The sequence below is a fragment of the Leptosomus discolor genome, chromosome 2, assembly GCF_034619465.1.
Source record: "Leptosomus discolor isolate bLepDis1 chromosome 2, bLepDis1.hap2, whole genome shotgun sequence".
NCBI classification, from domain to species: Eukaryota; Metazoa; Chordata; class Aves; order Leptosomiformes; family Leptosomidae; genus Leptosomus; species Leptosomus discolor.
The window spans coordinates 69930837-69950103 of NC_141392.1; the positions used below are offsets into that span (position 1 = coordinate 69930837).

The following is a 19267-nucleotide window of genomic DNA, read 5'->3' on the forward strand; positions in this document are numbered from 1 at the left end:
TCCATTTCAGCTGCGGTGATAAAGGAGGGGGAGAAGAAAGGTAAATCAATTATTTTCCCTTGATTGAAGTGTCTTTCAGGCTGTGACCGCTGTGAGAAATATTTCTTTCATTCAATGATACAATTGCTACGACATACACCACCTCATGTGCTACCATCAGCCAGCCTTATCTACTCCTACTGTGATAAAAAAGTTGTCATTCCCGGTATTGTTACCTCCTTTTTACCACAGGCCAACACAGCCCAGTATCAGCAACTTCATCGTTCTGATTAGAAAGAAAATGAAAAGCTTTTGTTATCATGTTAGGATTTGTCAGAGAACAAAATTTGCAGTGCACAGTGCATGCTGACCTGGCTGCTTGTTCTTTGCAGAAGGCACTTTCCCAGGGACATTTAATTTCCTCTTTTCAAATATGTATGTAGCATGAATGTAAGCTTTGCTGAAGTTGTTCTTTGGTTTTTTAACAGACTAGTAGAAAAATTTGCCCTAAATTAGAACCTAAAACATTACTTAAAATGTTTAAAAATCAGTATATGCTATTTGTCAGACCCTAAATATCTACTGAGTTGAACATTTTTTTGAACATTATTTAAGCTGCAAAAATAATGAAATACTAGCACTAAGTAGTATTTTTCTTTAATCTGTTCAACTTTATTAATTCTTTGGTTTCTAAGCCATATCTCGCTTACTAAACTGGGAACATTTACAGAACTTTTCCATAGGTTTCAGAGGATTATTTGAGATTTAGTAGTGTGTAAGTGAGAAAAAAATTAGCTCTTTATTTCTGAAGTTTACTGATGGGGGAGGTTAATTTTTGGGCAGGGGTAGTGTGTTTTATTATTTTAAAAAGGTCTGGAAATTCTGTGATTCACATAGTTGAACAAAGGAGCCAACCTTTGCTGTCTATACATGAAGACATTTTCAGTCCTGTTAATTTATTATTTTTTCTGTTATCGCTATACAGAGATGTTAACTGAACTGGAAAAAAAAAAAATTATAGTCTCAACCGTTTTAACAGCTCATGAGTGAAATCTTGGCTGTGTTGATGTTAGTGGCAAAATTCCCATTCACTCCACTGGAGCCAAAATTTCACCTCATGTGTTTAACAGAATAATAAAATTCATTTTGGTTATCAAAAACAACCATGCTTAATAGGTATAAAGCAGGATATTTTGTCCAAAGATTAATTTGCAACAACTGAGGCATGAAAGGAAGTACCCGACGCAGGGAGACTCAGAAAACTGGCAGCTATGTTTACAGCCATAGGTTTTCAGACATCAAAATGCCTGCTGTGTTCACAGCCTTGAATTTATCACATGGACTGTTACATCCTTAATAGAAAGAAAGGATTGAGGTAATTGCTAAGGGTGCTACTTCTGTCAGCCTTACCATAGGTTATAGGTCCATTCGTTTACAGAAGAACATCAAGGGAATTTGTTTGAAACACCTACTGCTTGCTCTTGGTTCATTTTTCACAGATTAGGATTTTTTTCCTCCTTAACTATAATCTTCCCCAACAAAACTGATTTAAAAATGCATTTTTAATGAACATTCTGTGAAGTTGGACGATTTTTTCAGTTTAATTTTCTTTTTTATATATTTTCTACTAAGAAAATAATTTCCTCTGATTTCTTAATTTGTTGAAAGGATTTTACCAACAAGTATAGGTAGGCAACTTTCAGTTACATTTCAACAGGTTCAGGGCAGGGTGTACTTCATCCTGCTAGTTACCAGTAACCTACTTCACAGGAACATGGAAGTGTAAACTGCAAGTCAGCTTTGGTCATTCTTCTAATATTGTAATGTTATTTATTTTTGGACTAAAAGTCCCTCGGGTTTTCTGGTATCATAACCAACATTGCCAGCAAGGAAGGTAGTAAAAAACATGCTAGTCCAACGAAATTTTCCAGTAACTAAGGAAAACTGTTTCAGTCATGTTCCTGTCTTCAGTAGATATGTGCTAAACTGGACAACTGGAGAGAAGTAACAAGGCCACTTCCGAAACATAAACATGCTGTGCTTTAGCTTTCGCATCTAGTTTCACAATGCCTGCAGGCCCCACATGGAAAATATTGCATGTTAATAGCTAACTCCTAATATTATCAGGTTTTATTTATTTCTGTGTATTCTGTTATCATTAAAAATTGCTCCAGGCTGCACGTGTATTCCTCTGTCTGGCAATAAAACAGGGCAATGTTTGCTGGTTTTGCTTAAGGATACAGTATTTTTAGCCCAGCTACAAAAATAATAGAAATAGTCAGGCAGTGCTTTAAATTGACTGGCTCATCACCCTAAATATATTGTGATAGTAACATACAAAGTTCAAATACCACTTTACCATTTCCCGTGCGAATCACGCAGCACATAGGCACTGTACAAAGCTTTCTCCAATCATTCTGTCTTATTCAAATACACACCCCTCATCTAGAAAAACAAGAATAATGAGCAATACAGAGTGACAAGCCATCATAAAAAGAAAAGAAGATTGAATGATACTTTCTATCAACAGTATGTTCTGTGCGTAGCATAAATCAGACATGAAGGAGTTTGAAAGAGATAGAAAAGAACAAAATTAAGATGAAGAAATCTTACATATTTCACTGATTTCTCCAAATATGAGTGGTACTATACAGGTACCTTAAGGCACAATTTATGCATGAAATTTATGCATTAACTGTTTCTATTTGAAAGGTTAGCTCTCTGAGACTTTGTGACCAAGTCTTAGAAAATAGTCAGCTTCAACTTCCAGCATCATGTTATGCCTTCTTTCAATGGGTGTGGGACAGAGGAGCTGTCATAGAAATGTGTAAAAAGTTGACAGTTCCTAAAGGGCAAGAGGTAGCAACACATTGCACGAGGAAGGCACTTCCTAAAATCCCCAAGAGCAAATCTGGCTGTCAGTACACGAGAATTTTTAACTCTTGCTCATAATTTAAACCCCTCCAAGCAGGGATTCAGGTGAATTACAAGTGAATAGACCCAGATATTGGTGATGTGAGATAAAGCCCATTCACTTCAGGGCACCTCCAGGAAAAAAAAAAAAATCAGAGCTGTAACACTAAAATATTTCAGCATTTTTTCAGTTTTAAATGCCTTTTTAAAAGGAAAGAAATGTTAATATTTTTAGATGAAAACTATTTTTATATTTCAAAAATACTTCGTAATTACAGATACTTCTAAAAATGTTTTGTGTGAAATTGAGCCAGATTAAAATCAATTTCAAGGTTTCCTAGTTCTGTATAAAATGGAATTTCTCATTTCAATTCATAGTTCCCATACCTTACCAATTTCTGACTAAAGAGAGCATGGACTGAGAGGGGCATGTCAAGTAAACAACCTTAACAAGCTTAGTAAGATCCCGCTCCAGGTCAGTCTTAGGAAAGCTTGCCTAAATATTTGTTACTTCTGTGATTCTAGTGAACCCAAACAGGATTTAACCATCGCATAATCCCTGTGGGTTACGCGTCCACATGCATATATGTAAGAACAGTCTTATTGTTTAAAGTGAATCATGAACCTGAGTTGCCAGGAAGTTAGTTTCTCCAAACATACAGCTAATGAATGAGAGGGAGCTCTGTCTTGCTTCTGAGAGCCAGTTAGAGTGCACATCTATTTCAGGGTAGTTGTCTTCTAAGAGTCTCTTCTCCTATACAGACTGCCTACAGTTAGATGTTATGAATACTTATAAGCTAGTGAGATACAGAAGCTAGTTGCCCGTTGATAACATGACTCCTGCTCTGATTTTCAGCATTATCGCTCTGGCAGCTTGCTTTTAAATGCGTTTAATAGTTTTTAGAAAGCTAAAAACCACATTCATCTGACAAGTTTTGTCAATAATAAATTGACAGAAGGGTATGCAGGATTTCAATTTTACCTTTTCCCAATAAACACATTATGGTGTGAAAAACTGAGTAAAGTCTGAGTGCAGCCAATATCAAACAAATGCAGAAAAAGGGCAAGGCATGTACATTCCAGCTCCAAACTACATATTTTTGCCAATCCATTAAAGGACAATTTCTTTCAATTACTGCTGGTAATGGTACCCTATCCATCGCTTGAAAACTGCTGCTCTGCATACTGAGTGTCGTACAAACTGGCCAAGGCACAGCAGTGCCCCTTTTCAATGTATATAAAAATCAAGATGCTTTCCAAACTGGAAAAAAAAAAAAAAGGGCAATAGTGCATTTCAGAACTGCTTAGATTTGGAGTTGACCAGAAGAACTGCAAGGCAGCCTTCTTACTCATAAAGCAAATGGTCACAGCATCATGGGATTTCTGCTCAGCTGCAAATGTCACTCGTGCAACATGAACCATGCCTTCATTATGTAGTTCAAAGGATAAGAAAGTGGGCTACCTAATTCTGTAACTGTGAAGTGTATTACAGAGCGTCCTAAGAGAATGTAAATTCCTAAACAGAGAAAAAAAAAAAAAACAAACAAAAGTATAAATACTTTCAAAAACATTTTCTTAAAATAGTGTCAAAGATTCCTTACTACCTATGAGAAAATAATAAAACCAGTCACACGTTACTGTGCTGTTTAAACTAGCAGTGCCATTTTGACTGTAGTTAAAGGTAGGCATCTCTCTCAAGAGATAACGGTCATGAATTAGCCACAAGATGGAGCCTAAAGGATCTTTGAGCCGGTAGTTAACACTGCCTTCCTGAATCAGATTAGGAACTAAATAATGAGGTTTTACAGAGGAACATTTTATGGGAGTCTTAAGATACAGACAAGGTATTCTTCAGTGTAAATCCACTCCTGCCTAAAGATATTTTTCCTTTAATAGAAGACTGGCCATATATTGGTGAGTTTTGACTTCCCATGCTGAAGCAACAAAACCCCAGCATTTTCAAGGAATACTGATGAATGGAGAATTTTCATGAAATACAGAAAATGCTTTAAAAAGTGTATATCAATTAGCTGAAATTTACTTGACCTCAGTTAACCTTGTCTCAATTATATTGGGCAGTATGAAGAATTTATGTCCATTTTGTAAGGTTATGTGACACTTAATGATCTGTACAACTTCTGTTAAGTGATGGCCAGATCTTGAGGAAACAGGCTTGTGTACTTCCCTTGTTGCAGATATTTCAGTTAGGATAAGACATGACCAGAAAACACCCTCCAAAATACACATTCAATATAAGTAGAAAGCAGGCAGAGAAATTATGAGTGCAGTGAGCTCAAGACTTTTATCAGAATTCATGAATTTAAAGAACCTTTTTAGATCCTCAGGTGAATTTAATCATTAGGAAACTTTAACTCACATGTTTAGATATCTAAAGTTAGTCATCTATGTTGAAGCTATTCAACAGTGAGTCTGTAATGGAGAGAAATAAGCATCTGCAGAGAGTGTTTCATCTGTCTTATATATCTGTCAGGATGCAAAGAATTGCCACCTGGAGATACCTATATTTCTGACTTGACTATAACAAGCAACATAGTTTAGGTTTAGTAACAAAAACAGAAAACAAACTGTAATGAACATCAGGATAATTCATTGTTAATTATTTTAACAATCCTCCCCAAACATTTAATTATTTTTTCTCTTTTAAGAATTTGTCATCAAAAGAGAAGAAAGGTCAGAAAAAGCATCAAGTCATTTATTTAAATACTTAACCTAGAATTTTTACCGTTAATTTACAAACTCCATATTTATCTCCCTAGCACCTCATTCTCAGTGTACTCAGAGTTAACGCATGTAAAACTAATGATGCTAACTTGTGTCAATGATTTTCAAAAAGTACCCACAATTTTATTCTCAACGGTTTTAATCTAAACCTTGCCAGTGGTTATGCCTTTGTAATACATTCAAGGAAAAAATGAGACAATACTTTTTTGTATGTTTATGTAACAAGAAACCTCCAAAACAATCCATATTCATAGAATCACAGTATCATAGAAGAGTTTGGGTTGGAAGGAACCTCTAAAGGTCATCTAGTCCAACCCCCCCTGCAGTGAGCAGGGACATCTTTAGCTGTATCAGGTTGCTCAGAGCCCCGGCCAGCCTCACTTTGAATGTTTCCAGGGATGAGGCTACCACCTCTCTGGGCAGCCTGTTCCACTGTTTCACCACTCTCATTGTAAAAAATGTCTTCCTTATATCTAGTCGAAATCTACCCTCTTGCAGTTTAAAACCATTACCTCTTGTCCTATCACAATAAGGCCTGACAAAAAAATTGTCCCCACCTTTCTTATAAGCCCCCTTTAAATACTGAAAGGCTGCAATAAGGCCTCCACAGAGCCTCCTATCCTCCAGGCTGAACAACCCTTTCTCAGCCTGTCCTCATAGGAGATGTACTCCAGTCCTCTGGTCATCTTTATGGCCCTCCTCTGGAGTCACCCAGCAGACACATGTCTTTCTTGTGCTGGGGGCCCCAGAGCTGGACGCAGCACTGCAGGTGAGGTCTCACCAGAGCAGAGTAGAGGGACAGAATCACCTCTCTCAACCTGCTGGCCACGCTTCTTTTGATGCAGTCCAGGATACAGTTGGCCTTATGGGCTGTGAGAGCACACTGCTGGCTTCTGTCCAGCTTTTCATCCACCAGTACCCCCAAGTCCTTCCCAGCAGGGCTGCTCTCAACCCCTTCATCCCCCAGCCTGTATAGATATCGGGGATTGCCCTGACCCAGGTGCAGGACCTTGCACTTGGCCTTGTTGAACCTCGTGATGTTCACACAGGCCTACTTCTCAAGCTTGTCCAGGTCCCTCTGGATGGCATCTTGTCCCTCAGGTGTGTCAGCCACATTTCTCAGCTTGGTATCATCTGCAAACTTGCTGAAGGTGCACTCAGTCCCACCATCTATGTCACTGATGAAGATACTAAACAACACTTGTCCCAGTACGGACCCCTGAGGAACACCACTTGTCACTGATCTCAGTCTGGACATAGAGCCATTAACTAGTACTCTCTGGACGTGATCATCCTACCGATGCCTCACCCACCAAACAGTCCAACCATCAAGTCCATATCTCTCCAATTTAGAGAGAAGGATGTTGTAGGGAACTGTGTGAAAAGCCTTGCAGAAGTCCAGATGGATGACATCCATAGCTCTTCCCTTGTCCACTGATGCAGTCACTCCTTCATAGAAGGCCACTAGGTTGGTAAAGCAGGACTTGCCCTTGGTGAAGACATGCTGGCTGTCTCAAATCACCTCCCTGTCCTCCTTGTGCCTTAGGATAGATTCTAGGAGGATCTGTTCCATGAAGTTCCCAGGCACAGAGGTGAGGCTGACAGGTCAGCAATTTCCAGGGTTCTCCTTTCTACCCTTTTTAAAATGGGTGCAATGATTCCTTTTTTCCTGTCACCAGGGAATATAGACTGATAGATAGATAGATAGATAGACATAGCATAACATATCAATTGCAGTTATGATTACAACTTGTGTTAATTTTTCTTACTTTCCTTAAAGTACAACAGTAATTTATTCAGCCCCCGCTACCAATAAATGGAGGCAGTTAAACAAGTATTTTAATGATTATGAAACAGCTGTGATTTCTGAAGAAAGAGTGATCTGTGTAATTGGTGGCCTATGTTGTCACTATGAGTTAGTTGTAACACATGTATATTGGCATCATGTCAGCAGTACTCTCACCTGTCAATCAGCATAATATGTTTAAACACCTGGATATCCATGTAACACATGGTTAATTGGCTAAAAATTTCCCCATGGGATAAACTATCACTTTATTGCTCTGCGCAAAGATGTCTGCAAATGAATGTTCAGAGGTATTCTATTCAGATGCAATTCCAGAATTAACAGTTCTTCTAATGGTAATCTACATTTCCTTTTTTATCTATGCAGACATCATTTTCAGAAATGTGCTCTTACAAAGTTGTAATTAAAGCAAAAACAGTGATCAGCGGCATTTCATGAGGAACGAAGATGGCTCAGGATGTTCCGCCTGTAGAAGCTAGTCATTAGCCTTCTGCTTTAATCACTGTATTAATTTGGGTAGCACACTGGGAAAAGTCTATCTTTTCAAAAGCTAATTATTTTTTATTTTTCTCCCCTCATAATAACTAATCTCTCCTCCAATTTTCTTCTTTTCTAGATTTTCATCAGGTCATCTTATTCTTGACTTAATGACAATTATTTTTCTTTTATTTAAGAACGTATGTAAATATATATTCAGCCATTATTATACTTTTACAAATCCGGTCATAGTTAAGGAGCTCAATAATAAAGTTAATCTGGACCCAGGGAGTTAGTTCGGCACTTTTCGCAAATAAGAAGCATTATGAAATAGACTGAAGATTCAAATATTAATAATATTAATATCTGCAAGTGGTGCTCTTTTTCGCTCCAACTGTTTATATAGAACGGTGAACAACACTATTTTTGCATAAACTAAAGTCAACATTCAGAAAAAGTCATCACTCAAACATCCTACATACCTCAGTCTGCCCAATTTCACTTAGTTACCCTCTATGAGTCAATAATTTGTGTTGCAATAAAGCATGGCCTCAGCTTGTCTGTGTTTTGCCTCAGCTATATGCAAATGTAAATTTTGTACTACTAAAAGTGAAAGCTTGTCAAGTATATTCTCCCTCATCTGTATGTTCCCACCCCATAATTTCAGGGAAGAGCACATGAAAACATCAGAAGCTGAGGATGATATTGAGAGGAAGCTCTGCAGGTCTTTCGCCACACGTGCCTAAAGATGAAATGCATTAATGCAGCACATGTACCTCATCTACTTTTGACTGAAACTTTATTCTTACCAGCTCCATCGATGGAAGATTTGTCCTCCTGGGATTTTAAGACTTATAGTACTTTAAAGACATTAGCTTTTCAGTGCTATCATGCAAGATTGCTATTTCAACAAGACTTACATTTCCCAGTGCATTTCTATTGTTTAACTGACAAACTGGGAAACAGAGAAAAATTGGGATCATTATTTATGCTCCCTACAGGCATGCATCTCAGATTCAAGTTGAAGCAATTTCTCTCATTAAAAATCATTTAAAAATGTTTGAAATGTCTGTACTTCTTTGCTACTTCTAATATATTTACCCCATGTTAAAGTTTCTCCCTTCTCTCCTCTTTCTGAACTACTTTTTGTTTTTCTCCATTATATAAAATACTTTTGAATTGCAAGCTAAAAGTAAGCCTTAAAAAACAAGTTGCTCTAGACAACAACAGCAAAATCACCCAAAACTAAGAGTCAGCTCATTCTTCATTATGCAGGCCCAAGGTATAAGGCAAACCAAACAGCAAGGACACAAACATGTTAATTATGTGAAGGCAGGTATCTTGGACCAGTCTGCTCTGGTAGTGGAAGTAAGGCAGAAGGAACTGTGAGAGCAGCCTCACAGCATTTTTTGGTGGAAGGTGGCAATAGAAAGATCAGTCTATTTCAAGTGAATACCCTACAGGCTCTGATAACAGTGGTTAATTATTAATTATAACGGCAAACCATGGCATTTTAGAAAGGTTTACTTTAACCATTTGCCCTATTATCATCATATGAAACAGTAGTCCAAGGAAGTCTATGGTGCTGCAAAGACCCAGACGAACACTCCCCACTAATGAGTAAGAATGAGAGCACTGGCTGGAAGCTCAAGTTCTCTGCTTCCCCACAAACCTTCCACATATCCTTAGAAAAATCACTTAGTATTTCATACCTGTCATGTTAATGTGGGATAATACTTTGTTAATGTGTAGAAACCTGGACAAAAATCCTGGAAAATGAAAGGTTTAAAGTAAACCAGAAACGTAAAATGAACACTCTAGGGAATTAAGAGATCCTGTAAGGACAAGGCTTGCACAGTAGGCACTTTAATGTAACGAACTTCCTCTATTTATGCCACCACCACAGTCTTCTTGCTCTCTTTACTTTGACCTATCCACAGGGTAACTATTGACCATACACTGTTTCTAATGTAGAGAAGAGGTCAGGGTGAGCACAAGCCATTCTCTTTATAGGAAGCTTGCTGCAGATAATCCGTTTTGTGAGGAGTCATTTTTTTAGACATATGCTCATTAGACAGTTTTTTCTGCACAATCAGTCTGCCAGCTGCTCAGCCAGCCAGCAGGACTTGAGCAGGACATAGGCAGATATGAGAGATCAGGTCTGCTGATCTAGAAAACTTGTGGGAACATATGATTTCTCTTTTGAGTGACAGAGCACAGACAATAACTTCACAAAGGCGGGGAGATGCTCTTGAACAGAGTGATAAATCCTAATAATCCTTTTTTTTTTTAAAGTTATTACTGTCTGAGACATTCTAAACTGACCCAATGCAAGGAATATGTTTTACTGTCATTGACTTTTTGATAACACAGTTGCTCCACAGTCTGAAAAACCTTGCACTGACCAGAACAAAACTGTTTTATTCAACTTTAAAGTAAAAGCACATTGATAATTATGCAGAATGATGTGGCATCTTAAGTTCTTGCAGACTACAGATCCCCACTGAATTTTGAGGGAGAAAGATCCATTAGATTTGTTTAAGGGCCAAATTGTTAGTTTGTCTAGAGTTCACTTTCAGGAAAAAAGGACTTATCTTGAATAAGGAAATCAAAGATTTATTCTTTGTTATGCTGTATAAACTGGAAAGTTAAGGCACAAATCTTGAGAATCTTATTAAAAAACTCCTGTTGATCTCGATTCCTCTTTTGGCCTATAATGTTGTTACAGATTAACCTCATGGGTGTGTTTGTCTGATGCTCAGGCCAAATCCTGTTAAAGAGTCTTTGTGCTCTCATTAATGAGAGATGAACCAGGCCCTTACTTAGTCTAATGGAAAGTAACTTTCTTATTTATAATACATATGTAACTATCCAATTAGGAATAATTTTCTCAGCTACAGCATGTATTATTGTTTTGTTATTCTTCACTAAAACAAATGGTTCTGGCATTACTTTCATTTTCTGCACGACATATTCGTCTCTTACAGAGTGTGCACACTCACAAATATATTTGCTGTCTGAACAGCAAATGACTGTTATCCAGATGGAAAATAGACAGGTTATAATCCAAAAGCATGTTCTGCTTTTAGCCTCACCAATTTATGGTTCAATAAACCAGAGGATTTCTTTTCTGAACCCATATCAGAAGCTAGTTTACAAAAAATATGCCATATATAATTAATATCCTTCTGGCATTCAGAATAGCAGGCAAGAGTCAAAGAAAATTTAAAGTGAACGTGAAAAACAGCAAGATAACTACCAAGCCCAGTTACTAAGTTTGATTTAGAATGACACAAAGAAATTTCAAAAAATGGTTTTGCTGAGGGTAGAATCAGATAACTTCATTGATCCAGTTCAGATCTTATGTAGCTGCAAGTATTTCAGCAAAGATTCGTCTGTTTTCATTAGATCAGAATCTGACCCTTTTCCTCCTCTAATACAGTTTAAGTGATAAAGTGGTTGCTTAGCACTGAAATTTCTGATGTTGTGAACAACAAGCAGTTATTTACCCAACAGGCAGTCCTGTTTATAACATCAGAACAGCTGTTTCAAATGAGACCAAGAGTTCATCTAACCCAACACCCTGTCTCTACTGTTGGTCCAACCAGCAAAGGCCTAGGGAAGAGCACAGGAATAAAACATCCACACAGAGATCACCTTGTGACCTCCCACGATCTCAGCTCAGGAACTTCCTAAGCTAGAAACCATATCTTCATGTTTAAGAGCACTTAGTAGATCATTCTCTAATTTGCCCAGTTGCTTTTTGGAATCATGAAAATTTTCAACATCCACACATTTTGCAGCATGGAGTTTCACAGCTTAACTAGGCACTGCATAAAGAAATACTATTTAAACACAAAATTTGAACCGAGCTGCTTTACTTTCAGTGCAAAATACTACATGAAGTGAGTAAGAGCAGCAGCATACAGCCTTTCATTTCTCACCCTTTAGGTTAAATACCATATATATATAATGGAAATTCTGACTAGGTCATTGACATTTAGCTTTTGTCTTCTTCCCGTTTTCACTAAGTAGACTAAAAATCAGGGTATCTCTGTATAGACAACTGTAATACTGCAAAAATGAAACTAAGGGTCTTGGAACTTCATTTTTCAGCTTTCTGATTACTGTGTAAGTCATTTGAATTACACCTTTGACAAGATAATATGACACATAAGGATAGAATTAGTATTGAATGGACTGAAATCACAGCAGATTTGGCAAAACATAAATGCTTATCTTTACGGCCTAAAGACCATCCTAAAATTTTACTTTGTTCTTTTCTTCACAAATTATAGATACGCTTTAGAACAGTCAACACGTTCTGTAATAGCTTGTAACTTTAGAAGATCTTATTTCATCAAAATATGTGGTAGGAATATCTCTGAGTGTTACGCCAGAAAAAGAGAAGTCTGGGCTTTTAGGTAAAGCTCTGGTAGCAGTGCTCAAGACCTGGCTGGATGCTGACACTGTATGGGTTTGGCTAATTAATAGCTCAACAGAAAATATGGAGAAGGGCAACACAGATACCTTCCTAAACTTGAGGGACCAGACCTCAGCTGAGTTCATATCACTTTAAACATTCTCATAGTCACCAGCAGAAAAAGGAAAATAACTGCACTGGCTTCACTAGGAAGTTGACGGATAATGGTTTAATTTTCATTTTAGTGTTTTAAAACAAATAGCAGATCTGAGATAAGGATGCTTATTTGTAAAATTTATTAAGCAGTGTCAGTGAAGAGTCTTTAGATTAATACTGTTCATATGTGGCCTGGCTCTGATCATTGCTGGGGGTCACTGAAAATATGTGACACATTATTCTGTGATAGTTATGTAAGTCATTATATCAGCCTCTGAAGTTCAGACCTTTTTTAATATTTGCCATGAATTTCCTTTTGCAAATTGAAATTCGTAGCTAGATGAGCGTATCTTGCTATGTTTTCTGACATAATACAAAATTAATTTCCTCTACAAATTTCAGACCTATTTCAAGGATACTCAATTACAACAGAATTTACCTAAGCTTACCATGTATAGGGAGCTATTTTTGTGGGGTTTGGGTAGTTTAGGCAAAACAATTGAGTGTAAATTTACATGGTTTTTTACACTCATAAAGATAACAAATGTGGATTTCTCATAGGTTCTCTGTTTTTCTGCTGTTTCTTATTTCTGATTCCTCACTTAGGAGCAAGCATATAACCTTAATTTCTATCTTTAGTCTCAATATAATCCCCCCAAAATGTTCTGCTATTTTTGCTTTGCTCTGCACACTATCTCCAGCTGCTGTCTCCTTAAATGCAAAGCAATAACTTGGATTAAACAGAGGCTGGATATAAAATCTATACTGCAGGGAAAACAAGCAAAACAAAAAAACCACTTGCACAGCAGTTACTTTTTGCCCCAAGTGGGAGCTCGGGAGCTCAGTGAATCACAGCCTGGGAGCACACAGCAGCAGAATTATCACTTGTGTTGCTGGGCCTGCAAAGGCAGCTCATCCCTTGCACTGCTGCCTCTCTCTGTGGGATTATGCTCTTTCACACACAGAGAGTTCCTACGTGGCAGTGGTAGAGCCTTTACATTCTCTTAAAAACAACATCTGCCTTGCAAAAGTCAAGAATTAAAATCCAGCTGGCAGGCTATGTCTTGGCATTTTACTTCCTTCTGTAGAACCAATAATGGCATTGGGTACAGCTTCCTGAGCCTTCACTTTTAACTGAGAAATATTCTCATAAGCTTCATGGAAAGTATTAGCTCAGTTTTCAGTTTTCTCTCACTTGTTTTTTCTGCTCCTTGGCATATCACTGGATCCATCTGAAATTCACTGACATCGCTAGGGCAGATGCAATTTTCAGTTACACCGCCCTAGGTGTCATTTCTTCACTTGACCTAAAATTTTTTGTCTGGCTTTGTCCATTATTGGACACCTCATGGTCTGAACTCGTGTTATCTCTTAGTGGGCGCTGAACTGAGCACCTCACTTAACAAGGTAGTTGCCCTAGGTTTGATATATAGTCACCATTTAATGAGGGCAACTCAGCCCACCAAGGAGGCACAGAGCCTTCCATGGTTATTTGTATCAAACATTAGCTAAATGAGGAATTTAGACTGCCTGTGTTCCTTAACTAAGTGTCCCACTTAGATGTCTGGAGTGGATAGTGTAAGTAAGATAGTGCTAACTGTTGCACATTTTAATATAGATTTCACTGAGGTTTTTTTAATGTGTCTACAAATGTCATGAATAAATGTGTTAAATACTGCATTACAGTTGCAAAAATATTAAAACACATCTTTTTTGTTTACTTCTAGCTGCCTCAGAGAAATCTCATGAACACAGTAAGTATCAAGTTGATAAAGAATATTGTTACTTCAGCTTTTAGGGGAAAGGTATTTCTTTGAGTTGTCAAAGTTTTAGCAGCTTAAGATGGGATTCATCAACACAAACCCACAGGAAAACTGACTTATGAAACTGGTTTTCAGTTACTGTCTCTATAACGCAGGACCAGGTGTTTTTCATCAGTTCCAGTTTGCATGGAAACAATTCTCCAATTCAGGCTGAGATAAGACCCACCTGTGCCCTTTGCCTCCATGTCAGCTTCACACTGGAAAAAAGTCAAGGGGAACACAGAAGAGGAAGAGTCTGTGCAATTCTCTGGCTAGGACTCTGATCCAAGCGATAGAGAGATTTACCTCTTGGGATGTTGCAGCCCTCACCTGCTACAAAATTTAGACATAGCTTCTACAAATTAGGTTGAAACATATTTATACAGTCTTCTGAAATGCCATACCTTTCTTTTTTCTGTCTCATAATGCTGCGGTTTGGATGTCATACTGGTTTTAAATAGCACAAAATTGCATGCAACTTATATTTTAATACTGTATAGTATTGCTTCACAATATAGGATCCAGACTAACAGAGAAATATGAAAAGCTACTTTTTCTTTATGGAATATACTGACCTTTTATCTGCCATTTTATACGAGACAACCTCACTTCTGTTGTAATAAAATACTTTCACGATTTCTATGTTAAGCATCAAGGAAAAGTTTTCTAAACAGAAGATAGGTGATAGCAATCAAAATGAGTGGTAAAAGCATTTCACAACTTTAGAAATTCCATGATATTTCTAAAAACCACAGAATGGAATTTTGTGATTTCTTATATCACATTAAAAAGTAAAGAAATCTCTTTAGTATCATTTGTATTTTTAGGGGAAAATTAATTAAATACCTTTTTTTGAGAAAGATATTTATAAAAAATATTCTTTAGTGCGAATATGTAATGCAAAGTCATCTTTTAAAATCGTAATGAGACTTTTTTTTCCAAAATCTTCTAAAAATTGAAAACTTTTCTAATGTAGGGATTCTTCTCATTTGCAGAGCATGGACGCATTAAACATGAAAAACCTATCTCTCAGACTAAGCCAGGTAGGTTTGGTAATTTAATTTACCGTTACTTCAGGCTCCACTCAACAAGGATAACTGTGGTTTGCACAACTTGGAGACTTTCTAGAGCTAGGCACTGTATTTTTGCTTTGTGTTATTGGCTTTTTCAGAGTTTGGGAGAGGAACAAAAATGAGAGTGAAATTTAACTAAAAGGATTCATCTTTCACTTTTTTTCATAGTTCCTGTGACTCTTTTTCTCATTGGTGCTGTATGGCTTATAAAGCATTAGCAAAGCCCATTTTCCAGAGTTTGGGGAAGGAGTTCTCTACTGCTCTTCAGCACATCAGAGAGGAATACTGGGAATTACTCCATTTCAGCCTTTTTTGGTAAACCAATTGTTGCATGAAGTGAACCTGGTCCCCAAAAATAGAGGAGCTACAATCTCACTGGGTACATGATAGCCTGCACAGAGGCAGCCTCCAGTTTCTGAATCTCAGAACAGGAGCTGAATAATTTTTTAAAAAATAATAATAATAATCCTGGGCTGATATGCACTTGAGGAAACTGCAAGTAATAACCAGCGAAAAAGGTCTGCGGTGAGCAGGACAGGGGTCCCCCTTTCAAACCAGGGCTTTGTGCCTCATCATGCTTTTTGAGGAGAAAGGCACTCAGGGACCCACAGTTAGAACTGATGTGAAGAAACAAGACTAAGATGATAACCTCATAGAAAACTCAGCTATTGGTGCTCTGCTTACGTCGCTCCTGAGTGGTCTTACCAGATGCAGTGGGCACTGAAAAGCAAGTATCAGCATCCCATCACTGGCAGTGCTGCGTTGTGGACTTCGCATAAAAATGAAGTGCTCATGAATAAATGATTGGATAAACCACTTAAAACTTTATGTGTTCAATGACAAGCAGGCAGCCTTTTATTTCATTATGCTTTTCTTCCTGGATTCTTTTTTTGAAAGAAAACAATTTCTCCTATGCATTTACTATTTTTCTCGTTTGTTTTTATAATGCAATATTCTGCTTCTAAGTTAAGTACTTCTATAGACATTTTGAGGTTTCTTATGAGCCTTGAATAGCTGATTTAGTGAAGATGTATTGCTGGTTCTGAGTCAACCGGGAAAAAAACCCAAAACAATGTTTCTCACTCCAGTCTTCAAAGACACAGAGGCCAAGCTTTTGGGGTTTTTTTTGGTGTTTTTTTCTGTGTTAACACCTAGCAGTATGCGTCAGCCAGCAGGTGGTTGCAGGCGGACTTAGCCAAAGCAGGAACATCCTAGGAAGGAAGCCACCCTACCCAGCTCTGTGCATCCTGGAGGAGTCAGTGGTGGCCAAACAGTGGGTCACCCAGGCAGGTGGCATGACCACTCACCTTTCCTGCAAAATTAAATCAGTCCTGCTGAGCAATCAGCCTGATCTCATGCAGGTAGCTGTATAAAAATTGTACAAAAATAAATTTCTTTGGTGAGGCATTTGCAAACATCAGAGCATCATGTCACAAACTAAGACGTTGAACTGATTAGGAACTTACTCTAGTATATAGTACAGTATATTCCAGAACAAAGGCCTTGGAATTCAAATGTCTGAAGGGGAAAAAGAAAAAAAAAACAGACAAAAAGAAAAAAAAAGGGTTGCTAAATTTCTTTAGCATAAAAGATCTATTCACAGGTGATTAATGGTTGCTTTGGAGAATAGTGGCTGTTTGGAGTTTCAGTTGATGACTGGAAGTACTAATCTGCAAGCACTGGTGGTAATAGTGTTTCTGCCTGCTGTGTGCCGATGAGTGCTCTTGAGTTAGCAGACTGAATTATAAAAGCCTCATTCTGTACAAAGCAGTGGCCTCCTTTTTCACCTTGATTCAGAGCAGCTTCAAAGTATTTTTCCTATGTCTCACATCGTCAGACTTAGAAGTATCACATGACTGAGGAACTAGAGAATTTCAGAAATTATATTGATCCTATGGGGAAATGGTTAAATTAAACAGTGTTTTGTGTATGTGTCTGAGAGCAAGTAAAGCAAGAGAATTCGTTCCTGATGTAATTCTTCTGAAACTGCCTGCAATACACAGAGAAATGTTAACAGTTTTATATTTTTCCATTTAGATTAGCTACATCAGGGAAAGAATTAATATTAATACTTGTGGTGCTGCCAAACCAGAGCTCTGCAAAGAAAAAACATTCTCTCCAATGAAAGATTCCAGAACTTTAAACTTTGGGCTTACTCACAATCAGAACAAAAACTGGTTTTTTTCTGAAATATTCACAAAAAAAATATTTTGGACTTTTTGTAGTTTAATAGGGTCATCAAAATTTCTATTTTTTTTCCAGACTCCTCATTATATAGTAAACAAAAAGTACATGAGAAATTGGAAATATTACTTCTGTTCTTGCCAAAATACTATGTATTATCCTCATCAGATTATTTTTCACTGCTTTTCTTCATACTGAATCTGGTGAACAGAAATGATTTTGTGAAGCGTCCTGATGTCTTGAAGTCTATTCCCTCGTAGAGAGTGTTCTTATGTTTTGATAATCTGCTCCTTCAGTTTTCTTTCAGTTTAAAACCAATGGCTAGAAACTCAGAGAAAAAGCCATACAATCACCTCCTGGAAACGAAAGGAGTCAGGGTGTTGTCAGTGGAATCCGCAGATCAATACTTGCTTGTGATTAGATTGCAGAATAGGTAGGTGAATGAATACCAAAGAATTACTGTAGTTATTCCCAAATGAATGCAGGTCCGCAGGCCTGCCCAAGACGCTCTGTTTTCAAGAATAAATCCGTTTTGTGAAGAAATCCCTCCCATACTTTTAAATGGATAAGATATCCCATCCACTCATAGACTTGTTTGCTCCATTCCTAGAGTTACAGAGCAAATATTGTTGTAAATTCCCATGAGAATTAGAAAAAGCAAAAATATCTTATTTAGTGTTCAAAAGAGCAGAGATATTATCCAAAGAAAGAGAAACTCCAAACCTTTTGAGCTTTACTTCTCATTAATCTGGTAGATGATACAGGACCTATGTTTAAAGTCAGCACGCTGAGGTTTTTTGTATATTGGCACAGGGAAAACTTAATACCCCAATTTAAATTAGTGAAATGCACTGTTATATGCTAAAGCTCATCTAAGAGCAGAAAGAGGATACTTTACATCAACAAGTTGCATCTTCAAACTGCTGCTTGTGCTGTAAAACATTTCTAGCTTCACAGACAGCCTTGAAATGGAGATGAGATTTTTTTAATTCACCGCTTTCATAAGAAGCTGACAATAACAGCAGCTGAGTAAGGGGGAAAAAAAAAGCCCTAAACTTAATACAAGTGAAAAGAAATTAAATCGCCACCTACCAGATGACAACTGAAAAGCATAGCAAAGCAGGGCTATATTTTATTTCTAAAGAATAGAAAAGATCAGCAACCATGGAGCTTTATCCCCCCTTGTGTTTTCCCCCATCAGTACTGATTTACTTCCAAAAACAAATTAAAAAAAAAAAGAACAACCAGACTAACCATACAAAACACAAACCACAATTGCTGGATGTTTCATGTCTGTACTTGCACTGTAGCTTTGCTGGATGCTGCTGTGTTATGAATGAGACTGTGCAGCAACAAGGCTGTTTCTCCATCTATTGACATATGATAAAAGTCTTTTTTAGGCCTCTTTGGCAAGGGCGCACCTCTGGGAATGTCAAAGTGCCAAGTTAAAAAGAAATCAGCACAGAGAAAAAGATAAACCTGTTCTCTGGCCTCAGAAAAAAAAAAAAAATGACTGGAAGTTACATGCTAAATTCAAAGGAAATGTCATGTATGTTGAGTCAACTCAACAGTCTGCTCTTCTAAATACTGTACTGTCCATATGTTTAGTCAGAGTCCAGATTAGGATTTAGCAACCAAACTTGGACATTTGGGTTCCAAAGAAATAGAACCCACAAAAAAGCAGCAGTTTTTGAGGCTGGCTGTTTGAGGT

At 37.5% G+C, this 19267-nt stretch overlaps 1 protein-coding gene across 1 annotated transcript in view; it reads left to right on the plus strand.

The window, feature by feature from the left end:
• Positions 1-19267, plus strand: part of TRDN (triadin) — a 200220-nt gene that overhangs the window by 153747 nt on the left and 27206 nt on the right. The window contains exons 30-32 of the mRNA XM_086461253.1: positions 11-40; positions 14225-14251; positions 15295-15342. Coding sequence (XP_086317379.1) covers positions 11-40; positions 14225-14251; positions 15295-15342 — 105 coding nt within the window. The remainder of the gene's footprint in view (positions 1-10; positions 41-14224; positions 14252-15294; positions 15343-19267) is intronic.